The following is a 22,896-nucleotide window of genomic DNA, read 5'->3' as shown; positions in this document are numbered from 1 at the left end:
AAGCCACACACCTGTCTATATAAGACCTTACAGCTCACAGTGCATGTCAGAGCAAATGAGAATCATGAGGTCAAAGGAACAGCCTGAAGAGCTACATTAATGAGGGAAAAAAATGAACTTAAATGATTTTAGCAAATGGCTGTAATATAACAAAGAGTGAAAAATTTAAGGGGGTCTGAATACTTTCCGTACCCACTGTATATATATATATATATATATATATATATATATAACAAAAGAGTAAGAGTAATTTATTCAGTGTTATGGTTCAAAAGTTTTTGATTTTTAATTAAAAGATTTAAAATTTTTTTGAAAAATGTCTCTTGTGCTTATTAAGGCTGCATTTATTTAATGTAACAGTAATATTGTGAAATATAATATTGTTTTCAATTTAAATATATTTTCAAATGTAATGCTGATTTGATGCACAAGAAACATTTTTTCAGGATTCTTGTAACATTATGAATGAATTACATTCTTTGCTTAATTTGCACATCCATTATTATGAAAGCAACATAAGTAAATAGCTTAAAGGTGCGGTATGTAAGAATGACAGCTAGTGGTTGAAATGGGTACTGCAGTTCAAATTCAAAATATTGTTTGCCCCGCCCCCTCCTCAGACTCCATGCTCAAGCGGGTTGCCAGTTTGAGTACACACAACAGGAGCGAGCTCAATTGACATTGGAAGGCGAGGAGACTTACACACTGTTGATTTATTGATTTATGATCAGTTGATACCGCATATTAATATGCTCCCGGTCATAGAGATTTTTAGATGGATGTTGAGGCTTTTTAGGTCGGGTAAAATCTGCAATCTCTGACCCAGTTTGTTCGCTGGCTTTACGGCTGCAATTCACTGCATGTGTTTTCCGCCAACTGGTAACCCGGGGTGGCAAAATACTATTGGGTAATTTGGCAACATGTGGTCTTGCACAAACCAAAACAAAAACAGACTTTCCGACACAGAACACACATTTCAAAGTAAAATAACAGGCTGCATTGGTTTTTTTGAGAAATGAGTATGTGATCTCAGCATGTTTCCTATATATCTGCAAACATATTATGGTATTTTTATGCTTTAGTACAGTCAAAAACTTACATACAGCACCTTTAAGCTGTGTAATAAGTAAAACTCTCACAGAAAAGTTTTTTTTTTCTCTTTTAAAAGGTACATTATGTAACTTTTTTGTGCTCAGAATTAACACAATTTAAATAATGCGTCAATACATCATCAATCCTTCTAAAACAGGTTTTTATCTTACCCTGCTTCACTATGGTAAGCCTATTATAAGTATTTATATTTTTTACCTGACTAGAATGTTTTCGCTGGAAATTACGCATGTCACTTGCCTGTGCAAGTCTTGTCATTTCTGTACATAGAGAAAGGTTGTTCTGGCTACTTTGATGCATGTATGGTGTGGGAGTGGCATAGGTTAGTTGTCACAACAAGAAAGAAAGGTTGACATAGAGCACGATAAATCTCAAAGCTCTGGGGAATCACTCATCTTTTAAAAAAATGCAGAATACAGGAGAGTCTGCTGACAAAAAGAGAATGCAACAGCTTGTAATAAAATGAGAATCAAGATTGGCTTGGCTTTTTGGAGATGGAGAGAACTGAGGGATTTAAAATGTTGTAAAGGAGATGCAGATTTTTTTACTCAACGGGTGAGTAAGGTTTTTTATTGAACAGATAATCTGCTATATGTAGGTCTCTAACAGAGTTCATTGTAAAGCATTATTGTGAAGCTACAGTAAAGTCTTCAGCTAGTCAGCTTGAGATTCTTTCCATCTAAACTGGTTATCTCTGAAGTCTATTACTGAATGTTTTATGAGCAATCAATAGGATTACAATATTTTTCCGCACAGTCACGCAGAGCCGAAGCACAACCAAAACAATGTTCTTCCGCAAAATAAATGCAGTTTTGTTTGCAGGTGTGTTACAGTGGCCCTCCAGGACTGACTTTGGACACCCCTGCTTTAACCCTCAAAAACCGACACGGCCGCCGGTGGCCAAAAAGAACTATCGTTCTTAAATGTTTAATAGCTTTTGAACCGCTAATCCAATCTGTATACTTTATGTACCGTATGAATGTAAGGTAAAGAAGAGATTCTCTGCTTTCCAGTAATATCGCATTTATCACATTCTGACATTCAGAGGCTCCGTGGTGAGACTGGTTACGTCATCAAAATCTGCAGCATTGATTCGTAAAGGCAATGCATGTGGTTTGTTCCTCTAAGCCAAACAGGAACGATTGTTGATGCCTAGTCCCGCCTCCTATGCCCAGATTGGTTCAAACCATCATCATCTCAACCAATAAACATAGGTTCTGGTCATTTGAACCACGATACTATCATGTTTCTTTGGAAGTATGAATAAGTGCAAAGTGAAAGTATTTGCGTGCACGTGTATCTGCGTGTATGAAAACAAACACAAAAATAACAGATTTGAATGAGAACACTCATGTTACAAAGCATGACTTTGACATAACATGAACCAAAAATGAGGATAAAACAGTTTTACATCGGATAACTTATTGCAATTTATGTTTTCAAACGTGTCTCTACGCAGTGAACCGGTGCAATCACATGCGACGCGAACATGAGGAGTACAGCCACAGGACTGATCTGTTTGGTTGTTATATTATCTAAATACTTATTTTATAGTTTGTGAAGATCATTAACATTAGTAGTTCAGTTGAACTACATATTTTTGTCTCTCATTTTGTGTGTATTTTGTGAAAAAACCTTTGCACTCTTTTTATTTTCGTTGCACAAGACAATTTTGTTTTCATTACTTGCAACACTATTTGTTTTTATTCATGTTCAGATTGAAAATATAATTCTCTAATAAGTCACTTTTGCTTTAGTGTGCTGCTGTATAACAGAACACTAACTGTATTAATTTTACTCCCTGGTCTTTTTTGGACACACACTATCAATAAATAAAGTACACCTGTTTATCCCTAAAGAGTAATATTGTAGTTTTATCTGGAGTAATATTGTAACAAATGGCTATAACTTGCTTAGAGATTGTTCAATTTAGACAAAATTTCATCTGAAAGTTTAAAACATCCAAATATAACTTTTTAAAAGAAAAAATCCAAACTTCAGGAATTTTTGTGTGAGTTTACAGTGAAAAACACTAGATTTTTGCTGGCGTTTTTTTTTAAATTCTGGGAATTTTTTCCATTCTCAGACAAAATAAATGTAAAATTGGCACTTTAAATGAAACTTCAAGTTGTCCTGTTTAAAATGATATATGGCACTTGATGCTGACTGCTAGAATGGGTTAGAAAACCAGAGAAAAGTGCAGGCGAGTCAGGTGCCCCAAAAATGCTCTAGGTCTTTAAGGGTTAAACAAATAATAATAATAAAAAAACTCAAAATCCCTTTCATTAAACTCTTGACATTTAACTGTTTTTGAACACTGAAACTTAAGAAAATGTAAATCTGAAAAACACGTCAGTTGGGATCAGGTGAACCCCAAACCAGGAAGATTTAATACGCCACAAGTCCAGTAAAATGAGCAGTGTGCATGTAAACATCTTCAGCAATAATTACTGCATAAATTGAATAAGTAATTGAATAGATAATAAGACAAGTATGACGTGGATGGTTTGTTTATCTTTTAAGGTGTTTCTTCCTGTTACATCAGAATTTTTCATCCTTATAGTTCCATCATTCTTTTTTCGGTTCTGCCACCTTTCATGTCTTAGTTTGCATTGGCTCAGTCATTTCATGTGATGTGACACATCTTGCGTTTGTCTTCCAGACAAATTTCCAGACTTTTTTGTGTATGTGTGCACTTCTGAGTGTGCAACTCAAACCCACTAAAAAGAAAAGCTTTTCGGAGGAAAAAACGACTTTCACAGGTACACGCTGTTTTTCTTGTCTGTTCATCTTCTGCAACCACCCTGGGCTTCCCTGAGTCACCCTGGAACCTGTCGCTTTTACTTTTTTGCAAGATAAAAATCTATTGACAATGCAAGGCCCCACTCCTGTCTAAACTTTTGATGGAGAGTGGGGGGCAGAGGATGAAGAAGGTAACACAAAATAAAGCAGGAGAGCTCTCACCTTGAGGACGTCCTCATCTGTGGAGATGCAGCTCACAGGGTCATCCACCTCTCTCACCGTTCCGTCCTGTTCCACAGTAACAACCTTTACCGGCATGGCAACACGCCGTCCAGTCAGAATTGCTGTGTTCAGGATCTCTGTGTCCTATATGAAAGAGACATTTGCTGTTTAATTTATATATACTGTACATTTAAATGAATCCCATTAAATATATCATAATATTTAAATGATGTATATTTAAATATTATAATATATGTATATCAAATTTGAAATACATTTGAAACTTTCCCAAATCAATTTTCGGGAACTTTTCAGCCCTGTCATTTCACTATCCTAATAAAATGTTGGATGAAATACAGCTGAAATCCACCACAAACACAAGTAAATTGATTTGAAAGTAACAATCTGCATTAAATTGAGGTGCAGGGAAGGCAAGTCTCTTTAATGTAAAGCTGATGCCGGCTGGCACTGTGATGTTTCGCATCTCACGATTGCTCGGCTTTGACAGAGATTAATTATCATATTCTCAATTATGCAATCATTTCATCACATTCAGAGAGGGTTAATGGGTCTTCATGTGGGTTTGGGTCTCTCTGAATTCATCTCCTCAAGTATTTACTGCATAAATATTTAGCATGAGAACACATTCCTCTCAGGAGAAAACACTCCTTTATTGGAGAAAAAAGAAAGCGCGAGAGACAGAAAATGAGAGCGAGGGCTTGGAGGAGGCCTGGTAGTGGCCATAATTGACATTTTAACTTTATGAAAAGGCTGGTAATTACGCCGAGAGGAGAGGTCAGTTATCGCAGTATCCATAGCGATAATGAGTCATTACAACGCCATCCAAAGAGAAGCTCAAAACCTCCACCAGACAGACACAGAGAGAGACCAGGAGAGATTAGAAATAAAAAATAAGAGTTGCCCTCAGTAAATTTTGCTTAATTGATTAATTTTTCAGAACTAGTTTTTGCTACATAATAATGCAAAGTTTGAAGGTCTTATAAAGACTATAAAGAATGGTTGTTGGTAATTAATATGGTTGATAGTTCTGTTATGGTTCTGTTTAGTGTTACATATGCTATTTTGTTAAATTACAGTGTTTAAATCAAAATAACATATGTTTTGTTTCTCATATACGGTACTAAACAAATGTGCAATGTACAAGACCACATTTACCAGCTCTGCAAGTATCTGAATGAATGCCTTTCATGCCAATCTAGTCACTTTGCCACATTTGCATTATATTATACAATGTATTAAACATAAAACATGAATTGAATAGTACAATAAACATACATTTATATGATTTTTTTTTTTAATTAATTCTTTCATTCAGTAATGAACTTATCAAAAGTGACAGTAAAAACTTTTACACTCTTACAAAAACTATATTTAAAAGAAAATGCTGTTCTATTGAAATTTCTATGCATCAAAGAATTAAAAAAAAAAATAAGCAGCACAACCATTTTCAACATAGATAATGAGAAATGTTACATAATAGAATGATTTCTGCTTCTCTACTTTTGAACATTAGCAGTAGTATGAGGCTGCAAATAAATTTTTTCAGTAAACTCTGAAATCTCCAACCAGATGTAACCAGTGAAATCTTTTCATGTTTAATATACTGTATACTATATTTTATGTATGAAAAATCTGTTGGAGATTTCAGAGTTTACTCAGAAATGCTCATTTGTAGCTTCATGTACACTTTGAACATTTTGCTTAGAAAAGTAGTAAGAACTTGATTACATGTGAGGTACACAAACATCTCTTTAAAAACAATTTAGTTAACCGGCTACTTTCCGTGGGAGGTGATGTTAATTGCAATGTTAATTGCAGCAAGTAAACAGTGCTTACTTTTATGAATAAGCTGCAAATCCATAAGCCTAATTTACATAAAATGTGGGAATGTTTACGCTGAAAAGAAGTGATTTAAATGAAAGTCCCATGCTGCTATCATAATACCTGGTTAAACTGGACTGCAGGTGGCTAGTGAATAAGAAACAGGTTTTTACACTGAAATACCACTTAGGAATATCACAACTGTTTAGTGCATTCGCCCTAATGACTCTTAAATGAATACAGAATACTACTTTTATGAAACTCTGTCAGATGTTGAGCCCTATATGGCTTAGGCATTAAATGTGCATTAAAATCAGGCAGGCAGAAAACTCACAGATCTTCTACACACACATGTGGGGCCAGAAGTGTATCACAAATACAACTATGAGATAATGAGAAAACAGCAGTGTGTGTGTGTGTGTGTGTGTGTGTGTGTGTGTGTGTGTGTGTGTGTTGTTGTTGTTGTTGTCGTTTTTGTGATTTATGAGGACACAAATTTGTATAATGACATGGGTATTACACTGGTATTATGTCGTAAACATGAAATATGAGGACATTTCATGAGTCCTCATATTTAAAATAGCTTTAAAAACATACTAAACAATGTTTTTTAAAAAAGTAAAAATGCAGAATGTTTTCTGTGATGGGTAGGTTTAGGGGTAGGGGTAGTGTAGGGGGATAAAATGTACAGTTTGTACAGTATAAAAACCATTACGCCTATGAAATGTCCTCACTTTGATAGCAAAACAAACCTGTGTGTGTGTGTGTGTGTGTGTGTGTGTTTAAAAGAGGGATGGGAATGAGAGGAAAAGTAAGGAGGAGACACAGTACAATAGAGGAGGAAAAATCTACCTGGCTGCAACATGAGCAGTTTTTCATCTGGCGTCCTGACAGATAAACATGATGAATGAATGAAGGCTATAGGTTCATATCTACTTTATTCCACTTAGCAACACATAAAGCCAAAAAAAAAAAAAAATTACTAAAAATATGTGCTTTGACACACCAGTAAAAATAAAAAACAAAGCAGACCTATACCTACTAGCCAAACAACCACACAGCTCAACAAAAAAAAAAGAAATCAATTTTGTATGATGACATCAGTAATAAGCCTCTAAAAAACTGGAAGTAGCGCTACTCTCTGAGTATCTTTGCATGAATGAGCTGCTTCCTCATAAAAAGACACACAAACACAAACACTGCATACAAACACACACTCTTGCACGCCTCTTCATATTCAAGAGATCCAGCTGCAGCTCTCTCATGCAACCAGACTGAATAAATCATAATTGATATCCATTACGTCACATTCCTAATCTCTTTATAACCATTCAACTAATGAATTTCACACTTCTCAAGTGGAGGAGAAGAGAATGATGCTGTTATAGCACGAGGTAGCTTGTACTTCACGCTGTCGGCGTGACATTATAAATCGTCTCTGTCAAATGGGAAGCGTGGCAGCAGAATGCAAGCTCGGTCAGACAAAGGCATGGATAACGCTCTTTGACTGGTCACCTGTCTGGGCCGAATGCATTTTATAAGTGCTGTGGATAGAGATGACTGATTGGATCTGCGAGGCACAAGAATCCTTCTCACATAGGAATGACATAAAGATTAGTGCATAAACAACATGTGACAAAAAGATATCCTGCTATGAAGAATGAAGATTTCTCAAACAAATTAACTGAATCAACTTAGATGCAATGTATTTTTGTGTTTTTTGGGGGGTGGGAGTCAATCAGTTCACGATATATGGGCCTGTTTACACCTGGTCACTTCATGCATTTTCTCTGATCGGATAGCTATCCGATTGTGAAAAGACCAGGTCTAAATGCCCTCTGAAAAGCATTCGAGATGGATTTTAAATCTGATCTCTCAAACCACTGGTCTGGGACGTGTTCCAGTCAAAACTGAATAAGTCTAAATGCATCTGGTTGTTGAAACCACATATGTAAATTTTACTCCCAAAAATGCTAGAAAATACACGTGTGAGAGCGTTATAGGCTAAATTACATGTTATAGCCAGATATGATAGTGCTACTGCAACACGTATCGCCGCAGATGAGCAGCTGAGTATTTCTTCAGCAAGCCAACGTGCAAACTGCTGCATATGAAACTGAAAGTAAGTCGCAGATGCTCAAAACACAGTCATCTTCATTAAAAGTATTGAGACTAAATGATCTTACCAGTGCTGTTGCCACGCTCTCTCTTATTGCAGTCTATGATTTTGAAATTAGCTGATGATCATAAAATGCAGCTCATATTTGTTGCTTTCGGTAACTCCCCTAAATCTGCATATAGCACGGGAATTGAAGATTGGATTTACATCCGTTTTGTGGAGACACATTTATGTGGCCAAGTGTAAATGGAATGGTTTTGATAAATCAGATACAGTGCTCAGTGTAAATGAGTACACCCCCTTTGAAAAGTAACATTTTAAACAATATCTCAATGAACACAAAAACAATTTCCAAAATGTTGACAAGACTAAGTTTTATATAACGTTGTTTTCTCATGCCGTTATCACCTGCTAGTCTGTATTAGTTTCACTCTTGCGTAAAACCTAGGGAATCAATTGTATCACTGTGTATCCTGTCATCACCTATACTCAGTCTTAGGGCCTGTTTACACCTGGTCACTTCATGCGTTTTTACTGATCAGATAGCTACAGTGCTCAGTGTAAAGTAACATTTTAAACAATATCTCAATGAATACAAAAACAATTTCCAAAATGTTGACAAGACTAAATTGAATATTACATCTGTTTAACTTATAACATGAAAGTAAGGCTAATAATATAACTTAGATTACACATTTTTCAGTTTTACTCAAATTAGGGTGATGCAAAAATGAGTACACCTCACTGAAAGTCTCTGGAGCAAAGCTAAATTTTAGACTACAAATGTCTAATTTAACAAGAATTCAACCACAGGTGAGTCTAATTATTCATTACACAGGTGTCCAGCAGACAGCTGACTATAAAAGGGTGTTAAAACCCCTTCCCATTTCATGCTGTCAGCAATGGCACCACATGGAAGAGAAATGTCACAAGACCTGAGAAAGAAAATAATTCTTTACACCAGAAAGGTGAGACGAAGATAAATGTTTTTGGAACTGATGGCTTCAAAACTGTATGGCGTCGCAAAGGTGAGGAATACAAAGAAAAATGCATGGTGCCTACAGTGAAACATGGTGGTGGCACTGTCCGTATGTGGGGCTGCATGAGTGCTGCTGGTGTCGGGGAGCTGCATTTCATTGATGGCATCATGAATTCACAGATGTACTGCTCTATACTGAAAGAGAAGATGCTACCATGCTACTTGGTGCTGTCATTAAAAATCATGGAGGCCATACAAAGTACTAGATGTAGTAGTTTTTGTTGTGGGGTGTACTCATTTTTGCATCACCCTAATTTGAGTAAAACTGAAAAATGTGTAATCTAAGTTATATTATTAGCCTTACTTTCATGTTATAAGTTAAACAGATGTAATATTTAACTTAGTCTTGTCAACATTTTGGAAATTGTTTTTGTATTCATTGAGATATTGTTTAAAATGTTACTTTTCAAAGGGGGTGTAGTCATTTACACTGAGCACTGTAGCTATCTGATCAGTAAAAACGCATGAAGTGACCAGGTGTAAACAGGCCCTAAGACTGAGTATAGGCGATGACAGGATACACAGTGATACAATTGATTCCCTAGGTTTTACGCAAGAGTGAAACTAATACAGACTAGCAGGTGATAACGGCATGAGAAAACAACGTCAATTTTTCAATATGTGATTGTATTAGCAGTATATATACTGTTCCTGCACCAGGATTGTTTGTTTCCCCCACAGGTTTCAAAAACCCTCCTCTTACTCCCTTTGTGCCTTCCTCTCTGCTATAGAGTACAACAGTCAGGTTCCAGAAATAAAAATCCCATTAATTTTCTCAACAGACCTACTGTGAGCTACAAGGTTGATAATCAATGGTATATGCTTTTGTTGAAGCCATCAGTTCATATTATTTCAACTTAACTATACTCAGCAGTGGGATTCCTGGTGAAAAACTACATTAACCATGATTCTGCAGAGAAATCTCCACCTACCAGAGAATTGCAACAAACTATATTTTCCCTATATGCTCTCAAACTACTTAAATATTTGTATGCATAACACAAATATAATTCAATAAAAATTTTGTTATATAATAAACATCATTAAGTCAATAGTTCTATATTGTTTTTAAAGGTGCAATGTATACAATTTAGGAGGATCTACTGACAGAAATGCAATATAATATACATAACTATGTTTTCAGTGGTGTATAAAGACCTTGCATAATGAACCGTTATGAATTTATTACCTTAAAATGGGCCATTTATATCTACATACACTGCGGGTCCCCCCATCCATTCCAAGTCGTCTTTTTGCGCCGACATGTTTCTACAGCAGCCCTAAACGGACAAACACACTACAGAGCACGTTTAGTCACGATGTTGTTCTTCTTCTAAATCGTTTGTGTTTTTAGAGGCAGCTTGCATCGTCACTATGTTGAATACACATGAAGAAGTACTAGTAGAAGTCATATGGTTTATTAGAAGTAGAGACCGTTCTTTGTTAGTAAGAAAAAACCTTGTTACTTTACTGGCTAACGTATTCTCTGCTGTCTCAGACAATGACATCTTTGACTTGTGTCGGCCAGACGGCCACCGTAGCTTCTCTATTTTGCTTTGAAAGGGAGGGGTGAGCTGCCGTTGGTTGCAGTTCGCAACCTCACCACTAGATGCCGCTAAAATTTACACACTGCACCTTTAAATTTGCAATGCTTCATGGAATTGTAGTTATTTCCCTACTTAAAGCCAATAAGTACACATTTTTGCACCTTTGTCTTTTTATTCGATATACTTTCGGTTCAAATCAAAGTTTCAAAGTAATCTTGTGATTCACCCCATAGCTGGTTGGTTTGGTTCATGGCTTATAACTCTTAAGCAAACACTTTTAAATATATATATTTCCGTAACCAAAGCTGCTGAAAAAGTGGGAGGGGCACAGTTGTGTTCTACTGATCAGACAAATAGGTGGTCCTGCCCCTGCACTCACACCATTGGTTGAGCCAGATGTTGACAAATGGTACAGCCCGACAAATAGAAATGCTTGATTTTGCCACAGGGTCCCTGTATTTACAGAGTCTGGCAAATCAGCAAAGGAATGAGTTACTTATAGTTTACTCTGCACATTAAACTGCGATTGGAGAAACTATACATTCAAATTTAAATATAAAAAAATATACAAATAAGGTTTAAGCATTAGTATACAGTTGTATTTTGCATGGTCTGTTAAAGGATTAGTTCACCCAAAAATGAAAATAATGTCATTTATTACTCACTCTCATGTCGTTCTACACCCGTAAGGCCTTCATTCATCTTCGGAACACAAATTAGATATTTTGATTAAATCCGATGGCCTGCATAGCCAGCAATGACACGTCCTCTCTCAAGATCCATAAAGGTACCAAAAACATATTTAAAACAGTTCATGTGAGTACAGTGGTTATATGTTAATTTTATAAAGCGACGAGAATACTTTTTGTGTGCCAAAAAAACAAAATAATGACTTTTCAACAATATAGTGATGGGCGATTTCAAAACACTGCTTCGGAGCTTTATGAATCGAATCAGTGACTCAGAGCGCCATAGTCACGTGATTTCAGCAGTTTAGCCATTTGATAGGAGATCCGAATCACTGATTCGATTCGTAAAGCTCCGAAGCAGTGTTTTGAAATCGGCCCATCACTATATTGTTGAAAAGTCGTTATTTTGTTTTTTTGGCGCGCAAAAAGTCGTCGCTTTATAATAATAAGGTAGAACCACTGAACTCACTTTTAAATATGTTTTTAGTACCTTTATGGATCTTGAGAGAGGAAGTGTAATTGCTGGCTATGCAGAGCAATCACTGAGCCATCGGATTTAATCAAAATATCTTAATTTGTGTTCCGAAGATGAATGAAGGTCTTACGGGTGTAGAACGACATGAAGAGGAGTAATAAATGACATTATTTTCATTTTTGGGTGAACTAACCCTTTAAAATTTGAATGCAATAAAAAATACAAGTAGCATGTAGTTCTGCTATCATCCTCTAGGAGTCAGTCACTTCAGTACTGTGAACGAGTAATGGTGACACCTTTCTATCGACTCAACCAGTAGGGAAAAAATCCATCCATTTAGTTCCATTCACCACTGACTGGGTTATTAGATCTAATAAAATATTACAGATTCTTGTTCCCACAATCAATACACAAATGTTCTTTTCTTTTATACCCCAAACATTGAAAGAGGTTCCATTTCAGAGTTCATTAGATTGCATTCACACACATGGAGAAACACAAAAAGTGGCATTACAAATCCTCAAATATCAATACATCTGAAAACTGTCTCTTTGTAGAATGAAAAATATATTTGAATAAATGCAAGCCAGCAGTAATGCAGGATGATGTGTAAACGCGCAGACATCTGTGAGAGCATGTATTTTTCTCTCTATATTGCATAACCTGGCATATGCGATGATACTTGTTTTGTCAGTTTGGCTTGGTGTGTGTGAGTGGGCTGTAACGGAGGGACTAGCAACTGAAACTGGGGGATTTTATTTCCAAATTCGCCAAACCCTGTGGGCTTGGCAAATCTGAATTGATATTTTTCTGGTGAAATAACTGCGGCATATTCTGTTCCATGTTTACACCTCTTTACACAATTTACCCATTTTTTTTACTCCATACAAACCTTGTTGTAAGAAGCAAAGCAGAAATAACTGGCTGTAGCATACTTCATAACAAGACACACCAAACCCGGCCATGGAGATAACATCTAATTAATCTAAACTCAATTTGCAGATTCCTCTAGTGATTTGGCAGACTGTACCAAAAACACTGAGATCAAAAAAGATCTGTAAACTGAAACACTATTTACTTTTTACTTACATATTAATGAAAATCCCCATCAAAACATAATTAATCTAATTAGGTTAGACATTTCTTGGTATTTTTCTGGCCAAGATGAGAATGTAAATGTACATCATCAGTCAGATGCTTCTAGCCAAAGCTACTTAAACTGTAAACAAATACATTTTTTTAAATTACATTTTAAAAAAATTACATTTACATTTTTTTTTTTTTTTGACAAAGGAAAATAAATCTACTATAGATTAGACAATAGATTCAAATAAATAAACAAACTAACAGTCAATTCCTTCCTATTTTTGGACCCCATATTAGAAATACTATGCACATTATGCACATTAATGAACTGTATTTATCATTATTTACATCAAACATGATGGGATCCAATGTCTAATTCAGTTCAGGAAAATATTGCAACTGTTATTTTATTAAGCTCTGAGGCATCTGTTAAGTCATTGAACCCATTAAACTTTCCTTTTTTATCGAGCAGAGAGATTTACTGACTTAAATTTAGGTCTGTTTCGCACATAAAGCAATCGAAAGAACGGTCGTTTTCATTTTTGGCTTAACTCCTCTCATTGCTAACTTGCAAAGGTGAAATTCAATTCATTGCTTTCGTTTTTCAGGTTATTAACTGAATCCTCACTTATAAACAAACAGATGGCCGTGAGATAAAGATATAACCTGCTGACTTCATCCATTCAGCACCAATATATTTAATTAGCAACATTTATAAACAAAGTGAAAATAAACTGACATTTCAAGTTTCATTACATGTGCTTTTCTGTCCATCAGCAATACAGAAAAAATAAACGCGAAGCTGAACTTCATGTGTTTCAGCGTCTAGTCTTCCACCTCCTGCTGTGGGAATTGTGCCATTAAAAGGGCGAGTGTTCATGCAACTGCCCGTTGTGAATTTATGAGAAAAGAGTAGGGGCAATAATTACTATGCAGCTGTCATGTTCTGGGCCAATCTCAGTATCCTACTGTGCGTATTATGCTAATTTCTGCTCTCTTGCCCCCAGGCCCAATCACATTGCTATCCTTAAGCCCATTTCCTGTTTTCCCCCTTTGCCTTGATATCCAATTTTCCGTGAGCTCCTCCTGCCATAACGGCAGCTATAGCGCACGGGCCCATATATATCACAAAGAGTTAAGAGAAGAGAGGTGTCCGTGGGCACAGTGGTGATTTATGGGTCGTGTTTCCTCCCCTAAATAGAGGCTGGATGGAGGATTGGATCAGATGGGCAATGGGCGACGAACGCAAAAGCTATAAAACTGAGAATGTCTGTGTACAGAGGCTAAAGTTTCACCACAGTAAATAACAAACCATCAATCAGATGCCTTTAGCACAGAGACATGTGATATTGGACGGAGGATAGGAATTTTCTTATAATTGGTTGCAGTGAATGAAAGGATTGTGATCTGTGTTTTATTAATGAACCTCTGAGCTGAGAAATACGAATGATTATGGGCCAAATCGTGATTTTAATTGCCAAGAAGAGACATATAAAACTGGCCTGATGATTAAAAATATCATTGTGAAAATGATCCGCAGGTTTGATTGGGGATGTGGTGTGTCTTCAAACCCCTGTGCTCTGCCCAATTACTCTGACAACCACAAATTACCTCACCACACAGGCTGCGGTTTAGGACGCATTGAACCAAAACCCTCAAACAACAAGATCCGTCACTGCAGTCCAGAGAGCAGCCTTCTCCAGAGGCTGACCAAAGCCCAATCAATAAAGCATCAGAAGGACCATAAGCCTGCATCATTCAAGTAATCCAAGTAGATTCCCCATCGCAAAGCTGTATCTGTAGCACATAAAGACAGAACAAGTTGCACAAGGTGGGACAGACCATGAAAGCAGTGCAGGATTTGACCAGAGAATCTATCAAGCTCTGAACTGACTGAGAATTAGAATGTGCATCATTGTAATTCTTGTGTAGAATGATATTAACTAGATTTTTACATTACCATTCAAAGGTTTGTATGGAGCCACTAAAGCAGGGGTTCTCAACTCTGGCCCTCGAGATCCACTTAACTGCAGAGTTTAGCTCCAACCCTGATCAAACTCACCTACCTATAACTTTCTAGAGCCGTTTCTCAACATGCGCTTTTGTCTGTACTTGTGTTCTTGTGGAGTTGTGAAATGTCATCACTCGCTGCCCAAGTATTGTTCCAATTCAAAGTTCACATGAAGCCAAGTACAGTTCAAATCCCCATTCTTGCTCCGCTTCTTTTATTGAGGATGCATCGAGAGTTGACTTGTGCAGACTTGAGACAGCCAGGTATCCCAGAATGCATCTCGCACCAACCAGCAAGCGTCAATAGCGGAGGAGAAAACCTGCGTAATTTAAAAAAATACTACTGTTACTGTGTCACAAAATGTAGTTTTCAGAGTCTTTTAGGTGAGAATGTAGTTGTTTAAAGCTCAAATCTGTGGTTTATTTATAAAGCGCCCATTTGAAAATTTTATCTGATGTTTTCGGAGTTGTGAGATCCAGGCGATCACTGGGCGCTCAGCGCTCATGTACCCCGCAGAGAACAACCGTACCTCAGCTAGTTCTTCTGACGTTTGCTGCTGGCTCTGATGTCTCTGTAGTGGTTAAACATGAAATATAATTCGCCTTGTTTATATCTAACGGGTGATCTTCGGTCTCATGAATCTATAATTCGGTCCAGGGCATATCGTTTTGACTGAGGGCAAAGTTAAGTTTCATAACTTTATATATTTATTTAATTTTCCATTGTACTAGAGCGCTGACTTTGTATGTTTGACTGAATTGTTTGTTTGTCTTTATTTCTTATTGTATAGCTACTTTATACTTTTATAATGGCTATTACTGATAATTAGAACTGAGTTGAGAACCCCAGCCCTAAAGGGACATGGTGAGAGAAAGAAATATGAGATGGGAGGAAATTTAAATGTCAATACTTTTGCGTTCTCTCACAAATGTTTTGCGTTCCACCAAGAAACTTTGCGTTCGCTTGCAAAATTACAAGTTTTGGGAGCAAAAGCAAAGTTTCTCGGGGGAATACAAAAGTTGTGTGAGTGAACACAATGAGATTTTAATCTATAATCTAAGAGATTTTAATTGCAATTTCTTAGAAAATAAAAAGCATACTCAAGTTCTCAACAAGCTGCATAATTTGAAGCATCATTAATGCCTGGAGCACATGTAGTTTAATACTAGGGGGTTTTGAAAAATAGTGATGCTTACCATAGAAAGCACTACTAATTAAAGATCTGAGGGTAATGGTCTACGTATAGCTCTGTCGATATGTATTTAACAGGAAACTGCATAAAGTGCTCTAGTCTCATTTACACAGCATTACTTTAGCGGATGGAGAGCATGTGCACTAAAAATAGAACTCAATTAAGGCACATTAACACTTTAGGAATTATCAATACATGCCTCTAATTATTTTATGGTGTCATGTCCGAGTGATTCCAATGCCAGACCATTCGATCCGGTGCAATTTGTTTTTGGGGGGGTTATTGACCTTCAGAGAACTGGAACAGGAAGGTGTGAATGCCACTCTGGTAAGGCAGGTTGGTACAGAAAGAGGTCACAGTAAATGTCAGCATAATTACAATGACAGGTCATTTTGTTGCTTTGTAAGAGAAACAATCCAATTATTTGTAACTTCAAACTTGGAAGCTGAAACTGAAATAAAAATAAACAGACTCCCAAAGGGAGGCGGCAGTGTCACCTGATCCCCCACAATGCACTGTGTCTAAGTACATCACCGCTGGCTGTCATTATCAGCGCCATGCACCTGCTATAAATGCAATGGCTTTCATCTTGTATTTAATACAAAGCTAAACAGCCATAAAATCAGGGAGGCCACAAACATCTAGCCGCACAGTTCACCTCCAAGGCCTCGATGGCAGCTCGTAACTGACCGTAATTAAGCTTTGAAATACAAGCTTGTAAAAGCGATCACGCTGGTGAAATGTGCAGGTCACAGCAGAAAACAATTAACTCACATACTGCTCTCACCCTTAAAGAAACTGAATAATTACAACAACTATCTACACACACTAGCAAGTCAGCAGAACAAGAGCCAAAATTCAGACTAATACGGTCAGCCATCAATGCTTTGGCACAAGGCATCATGCAAAACTAACAATAAACAATAAACATGATACATAATGTCTAGACAAACAAGTGGGAGGAGCTGCACGTGGTCATCAGCATAAAACTAAACACACTTCTGACAGCTGTACGCACACTTCAAGTTAACCTCTAATTAGCAGATTCATTACATTTCTCCTCCTGTATCACACAGCTCACTTGAGCATGTCAACATCCAATTAGGAGATGTCTTTCATAACCATTGTATGCGTCTGCATTCCCGTCTCACAATTTCAAAGCCTTATTGTTGACAAGCGGAGCCGCTAAGTCCTGTGTCCCACATTTCTGTGGTTCGGTTGATTTCCTGTATGTGCTAATCAGTGTTAGGCAAACATTAGCTACTGTTACATAAAAAAGAAACTAATTATGGTATATGGAAAGAAATGTGATTTCTGCGTTACTGTTAGCTGCCTGAAGCTCTCTCTTTTTTTGAACAGCAGTCTAATACAAATAATGTTTGTCTCCCTGACTTTGTTGGCTTATAATAGCTATATCTCTTATAGAAACAAAGCAACATTTCAACAACCAGGCACATTTTTTGTAGACAGCTTCATTATATTTATATTAATTCTTTTGATAACTACATCAACCCTTTTGTGATTCTTTGTCTGCTACACCTTACTTGTTATACACTACCAAATAAGGAATAGCACTACACTACCATTCAAAAGTTTGAGGTCAGTTAGATTTTTTTTTTTCTTAGAAAGAAATTAATACTTTATTCAGCAAGGACACATTAAATTGATCAAAGGCATTTAAAATGTTTCAAAGGATTTCTATTTCAAATAAATGCTGTTGTTTTGAACTTTCTATTCATCAAAGAATCTTGAAAAAAGATCAGAAAGAAAACACAACTGTTTTCAACATTGATAATAATAATAAATGTTTCCCAAATCAGCATTAGAATGATTTCTGAAGGATCATGTGACTGAAGACTAAAGTAATGACTGCTGAAATCTTTACCATCACAGGAAAAATTTACATTTTAAAATAGAAAAGCATTATTTTAAATTGTAGTAATATTTCACAATATTACAGTTTTTATTTTACTGTATTTTTATCAAATAAATGCATCCTTGATTAGCATAAGACACTTTCAAAAACAAATAATCTGAATGACCCAAAACGTTGGAACAGTAGTGTATATGTAAGCAATAAGGTACGAAAAGCTGTGCTGTATCGTGAATAAGTCACGGCTGAAGGGCGTTGTGCAACCCCTTCAGCCGTGACCTATTCATGATACAGCCTCGAGTACCTTATTGCTTTTATAAAACAGTTACCACACAATACAAATATTAAAGCCAAAAATATGTATCAATGCAACTTTCATGAAGTAAACTTTCACTAAAAGCCTTCCGCCGGAAAAAATAGTCCCTGACCTGTTAACCGCAACAGAAGTTACATTATTACACCATTAGATGGCAGCAAAGACTGTCTTTATGAGTGTGTCAGTCAGTAGCGAAGACTTTTATATTGAAAAGACTGAATTTTTGTGAACACGGAACAAGACGCAACTGACAATTGCTTTGACTATCGCTGTCAGTCACGGGAAAACCCCTTAACTGTTAAAAGGACGAGATAATACATTGGACATTTAAACAGATTTTTTATTATGAAAATAGACTGACCTGAAGGAAAATGCTAAATCTGAATGCAGGTAATAAACTCGATCTTTTTCTTGCAATACTCTTCTACATAACACAGTAAGCTTCAATGAACAATATCAACTGAGAACAAACAGTTTACGTTGCTAAGAGTGGTTGCTAAGGGTGTTGTGTAGTGATACACAGAACTGTTGGGTGAAGCGGTCATAGCCGTGTTTTATCGTGAATAAAACACAGCTATTGACCAATCAGAATCAAGGACAGGAACTAACCCTTTTATAAATACTTCATAAAAAGAATAATATATTTATTATTATATTTTATAACAAATACAAACATAGTAATATGATGTACAAACAATATAAAAGTACATAAAATAAACAACAAACACGCAAAAAAGTAATGTGATTATGTAAGACTGGAGGTAATTCAGGATGCTGCCAAACTAAAAATCATTTGAAACTTTAACAGGGGGCACAGCAGGGAGACACTGAGCATCAATATTTCACACTGTCTAACATTCACTTTTCATCTAACAAGTGTGGACCCTAGACACACACACACACACACACACACACACACACACACACACACACCGCAATCAAAAGACACTTCTGGCACCATCTCACTCTCCTAAATCTGTATTATCGTTGATCAAATTGAAATACGTATATACAAACATTTTAAATATAATTAACCTTTAAACCTCATCTAAAAGACATTCTCTGGCCTTTTTTCTTTTTATTTGCTTCTCTTTCTAGTTTCCCATTGATGAGCTGTGAGAGGTAAATTGGTGGAGGCACTTAGTGGCGATTTAATGCAAACCCATTAAACACACGAAGGGAGAACGGATGCACAGGTCCCCACTGAGCACATTGCCTCACGCCAATTCAGCTTTAAATGCTTTAAAGTACCTCTCATTTGTTCCAGCAGACCTGAGAAAGGCAGACGTAAAGAAGTGAGGTAAACAGGAGAGCACACGGGACACAAAAACAGAGCGTACACATACCATTTGCATTAGCGGGATGCATAGTGATAGTCTACCATTGTTTTTTTTTTTTTTTTTTTTCCAGATTAATCGGTAATACAACCTACTTTTGTTCTCCCGACAAGCCTTATCAAGCAAAACACTTAAGAGCTCTGCCCTCGCATTTTGGATTATGTGTGGAATATAAATACGAACAGGCAGCGATATCTAGCAAATCATTCTCTCTGTCTGAGTTTCTCTCTCACGGACACGCACACAATTCCATTTCACCGAGCCAAATTGCTGTGCAATGGCCCTGCTTTGAAGGAGAACGCTCGGAAAGCTCTAGAGGTGAAGAGCTCAGAGGTGGGAGAGGAAAGAAAAAGAGTAAGAAAGAAGGAGAAGTGAAGCTTGATACGACAAGAGCGTCTTGGCAGGTCTTGGCAGCTCTGGCACTGAGACTGATAGATCAGATGTAATTGACAATTAGCTTCATGGCACTCTGAATTACAGGCCTCCTAATAGGGCCAGAAACACGAGAAACCTTCCTCCAAACCCTGTTTTTGTGCCGTCTATGTGTGTGTGCGATATGACCCTCTGGTGTGTAATGATTCCACTAACCACGCTGTAATATCCAGGTGAGTCAGCGTACGTTAGGCTATGTGTGTGTGTGTGTGTGTTTGCTCTCCGCTGCAACCCCTTTCTCTGATACACAGAATAAGCATGTGCTCTTTTCTTTATGGCGTGACTTTTGGCACCATTACTTTTCCTTTTGAAGAATTAGCCTCTGAAAGCTTATAAAATTTGCGAGTATGTACAAATCTGTGCCCTACATTTATTCATCTCATCCTCGTTCTGACACACTCGTTGGACCTTCAGATGAGTCCTTAATAAAGACATGAGTATCTCACTTGACAAATAATGGTTTATTTGGAGTATGAGTGTACCTTAAGTACGAGAGGAGTATGAGTGTGACCAATAAAGGGTTAGCTCACACAAAAATGAAAAACCTGTCATTACTCACTCTCATGACGTTCCACACCCGTAAGACCTTTGTTCATCTTCAGAACACAAATTAAGATATTTTTTGATGAAATCCGAGAGGTATATGACTCATCCATAGACAGCAATTTAACCGCTGAACGTAAACAGCATATGAGAATGACAGAAGAGAAGATATTGTTGAATAAAGTTGTTATTTTTGATTTGATTTTGCGCACAAAAAGTATTCTCGTCGCATCATAAAATTAAGTTTAAACCACTGCAGTCACGTCGACTTTTTTAACATTGTCTTTAGTACCTTTTTGGACCTTGGAAGTTGTGGTTAAATTGCTGTCTATGGAAAAGTCATATACCTCTCGGATTTCATCGAAAATATCTTAATTTGTGTTTTGAAGATGAATGAAGGTCTTACGGGTGTGGAACGACATGAGGGTGAGTAATTAATAACAGAAGTTTCATTTTTGGGTGAATTAACCCTTTAAATTAGGAGCACCAGAGGGTTAAAATATTTTTAAAAGTTAAAAGTTTAGCAGTAACCACAAACCAACCCACATATTAAATTAGGCTAATATAATCTAAAATATATATTGACCTACTGAGGTGGACCAAGATTTCTCAAGGTTAAGCACTTCTTTTCACTGACACTTGACTGTAAAGGGAAAAAAATTACCATATTTCATCTTTTTCATGGAAAGTGCCCTGTATTGCCTGAGGTAAGTGAGAAACAGTAATACAAAAAAAGAACAAGCACAAAATAAGTGAAAGCAGCAGATAACAAACATGTCATAAACATGTGATCCACCACTGAGTCATGGCTCTGACAGCTGTAATTATCATTATTGTTCTTTAATAAACTGTCTAGCAGTCAAGAACAATCAGAATCGCTTTCCCTATAAATGCCTTCATATAGATTTTCTCTGCAGTATTTTTGACATGCTGAAGAATCTTCCTCTTCCAAAAAGAAAACCCTACCTATTTCTTCATTTGATTACTTTGTTTTGCTCGTACCTTAGCTATCGATTGCATTTACTTCCTGATGGGCTATATTTTATTTCGTTTTTGTGTTGTTGATTGTATTTACAGGGTAAAACGGCCCCTGAAGAGGGAGTGATAAATCTAAGTTGGCAAGGCAACAATGAATAGAACAGTGATCAAAGCCCTTGGTGGACTGTGTGCCTCCGTTAGGCCTGTTAGTGGCTTTGGTCCCTGGAGCCGCCGTCTTCCAGGCCCTTGGAATACGACGCTCTGTCTTATTCAGAAACACAAAGGGAGAGTCGGACTATTAAACACTCCAGAAAAAATGCAAAACATCACCATTTACGCTCTCGTTTTAGGACTTTCTTTTTCCTATGCCACCGTTCCCTCCACTCTTTCTTTGACCTGTGGGAAACATCCATTCATCATACCGTATTATTAAAACTAGGCATGGCAGCTCCATGTACAGCCTGTGATAAATATAGACAAGACTGTTCTCTCTCTCTCTTTCTCTCTCTCTCTCACACACACACTAACTCTCTCTTTTGCTTTCTTTCTCTCTCCTCAACCTTCCTCTGCTTGCTCAAAGTAAGCTAATGAGGAAGACGAACAGAGATATAGAGACACCAATTCAGTGAGTGTGTGAAAAACTTGAAAAAGGTGGCATATGAAGGTTCGGTTGAGAAATGAAAGGTAATGGCCCAAATGAATTGCTTCAGGCTGGACAATGTTTAAATTTCCTGTCTTTAATTACATTGAAGCACCAATCCCAGCAGGTCCGGCCGCTGCTTCAGGCCCCTGTTTCTCAGGGATGTTTCGTCCAAGGAGGCAAGGAAGGTATTGTGGATGAGAAAATAAGCAACAGTACAAAAATAAAACCAAAAAATATTACGAAAAATAAAAGATGAAATAGTGTGAAAAAACCATCCGTTTTTCTAAAGTGACCAACAATGACACCAGTGGCTAATCTTTCAGAAGGAGGCTAAAACATTCGTTGAAGCTCTAAAGTGTGACCTGATTGTGAGGGGGATAATAGCGGAATATGTGAGAGGATGCCTACATATCACTTGTGATTGGCTGATTACCCTGTCAGTGAGATAATGGCCTCTTATCAAGTTTGCAACCTTTCTGCAAATCTGCCAGAATGGGTCAAATTGATGGAAATAGATGGACTAAGTACAAAGTAAACAACTCACCATTCACAGCAAGTTCACCATTGAACCTGAAATGACATGAAATTATCTGTGAGTGAGTCCGTTTAAGTGGTCACTCTGTTAAAATTTTTTAAATCCACCTCCATCTCTCCAAACTTCATGGCACCAACAGAGTTTACCAAGGACTTGTTCACTAAT

The 22,896-nt window shown here is 37.0% G+C and overlaps 1 protein-coding gene across 3 annotated transcripts in view; it reads right to left on the bottom strand.

Moving 5' to 3' along the window:
- Positions 1-22,896, bottom strand: part of si:dkey-215k6.1 (transmembrane protein 132C) — a 215,763-nt gene that overhangs the window by 21,158 nt on the left and 171,709 nt on the right. For all 3 annotated transcript variants that reach the window (XM_051894969.1, XM_051894971.1, XM_051894970.1), the window contains one exon: positions 4,075-4,218. In XM_051894969.1, the coding sequence (XP_051750929.1) occupies positions 4,075-4,218 (144 nt within the window). The remainder of the gene's footprint in view (positions 1-4,074; positions 4,219-22,896) is intronic.

The sequence above is a fragment of the Ctenopharyngodon idella genome, chromosome 5 (assembly GCF_019924925.1).
Source record: "Ctenopharyngodon idella isolate HZGC_01 chromosome 5, HZGC01, whole genome shotgun sequence".
Taxonomy (NCBI): Eukaryota; Metazoa; Chordata; class Actinopteri; order Cypriniformes; family Xenocyprididae; genus Ctenopharyngodon; species Ctenopharyngodon idella.
The sequence above is the reverse complement of the archived record's forward strand: the minus strand, read 5'-3'. Positions and strand labels throughout refer to the sequence as shown.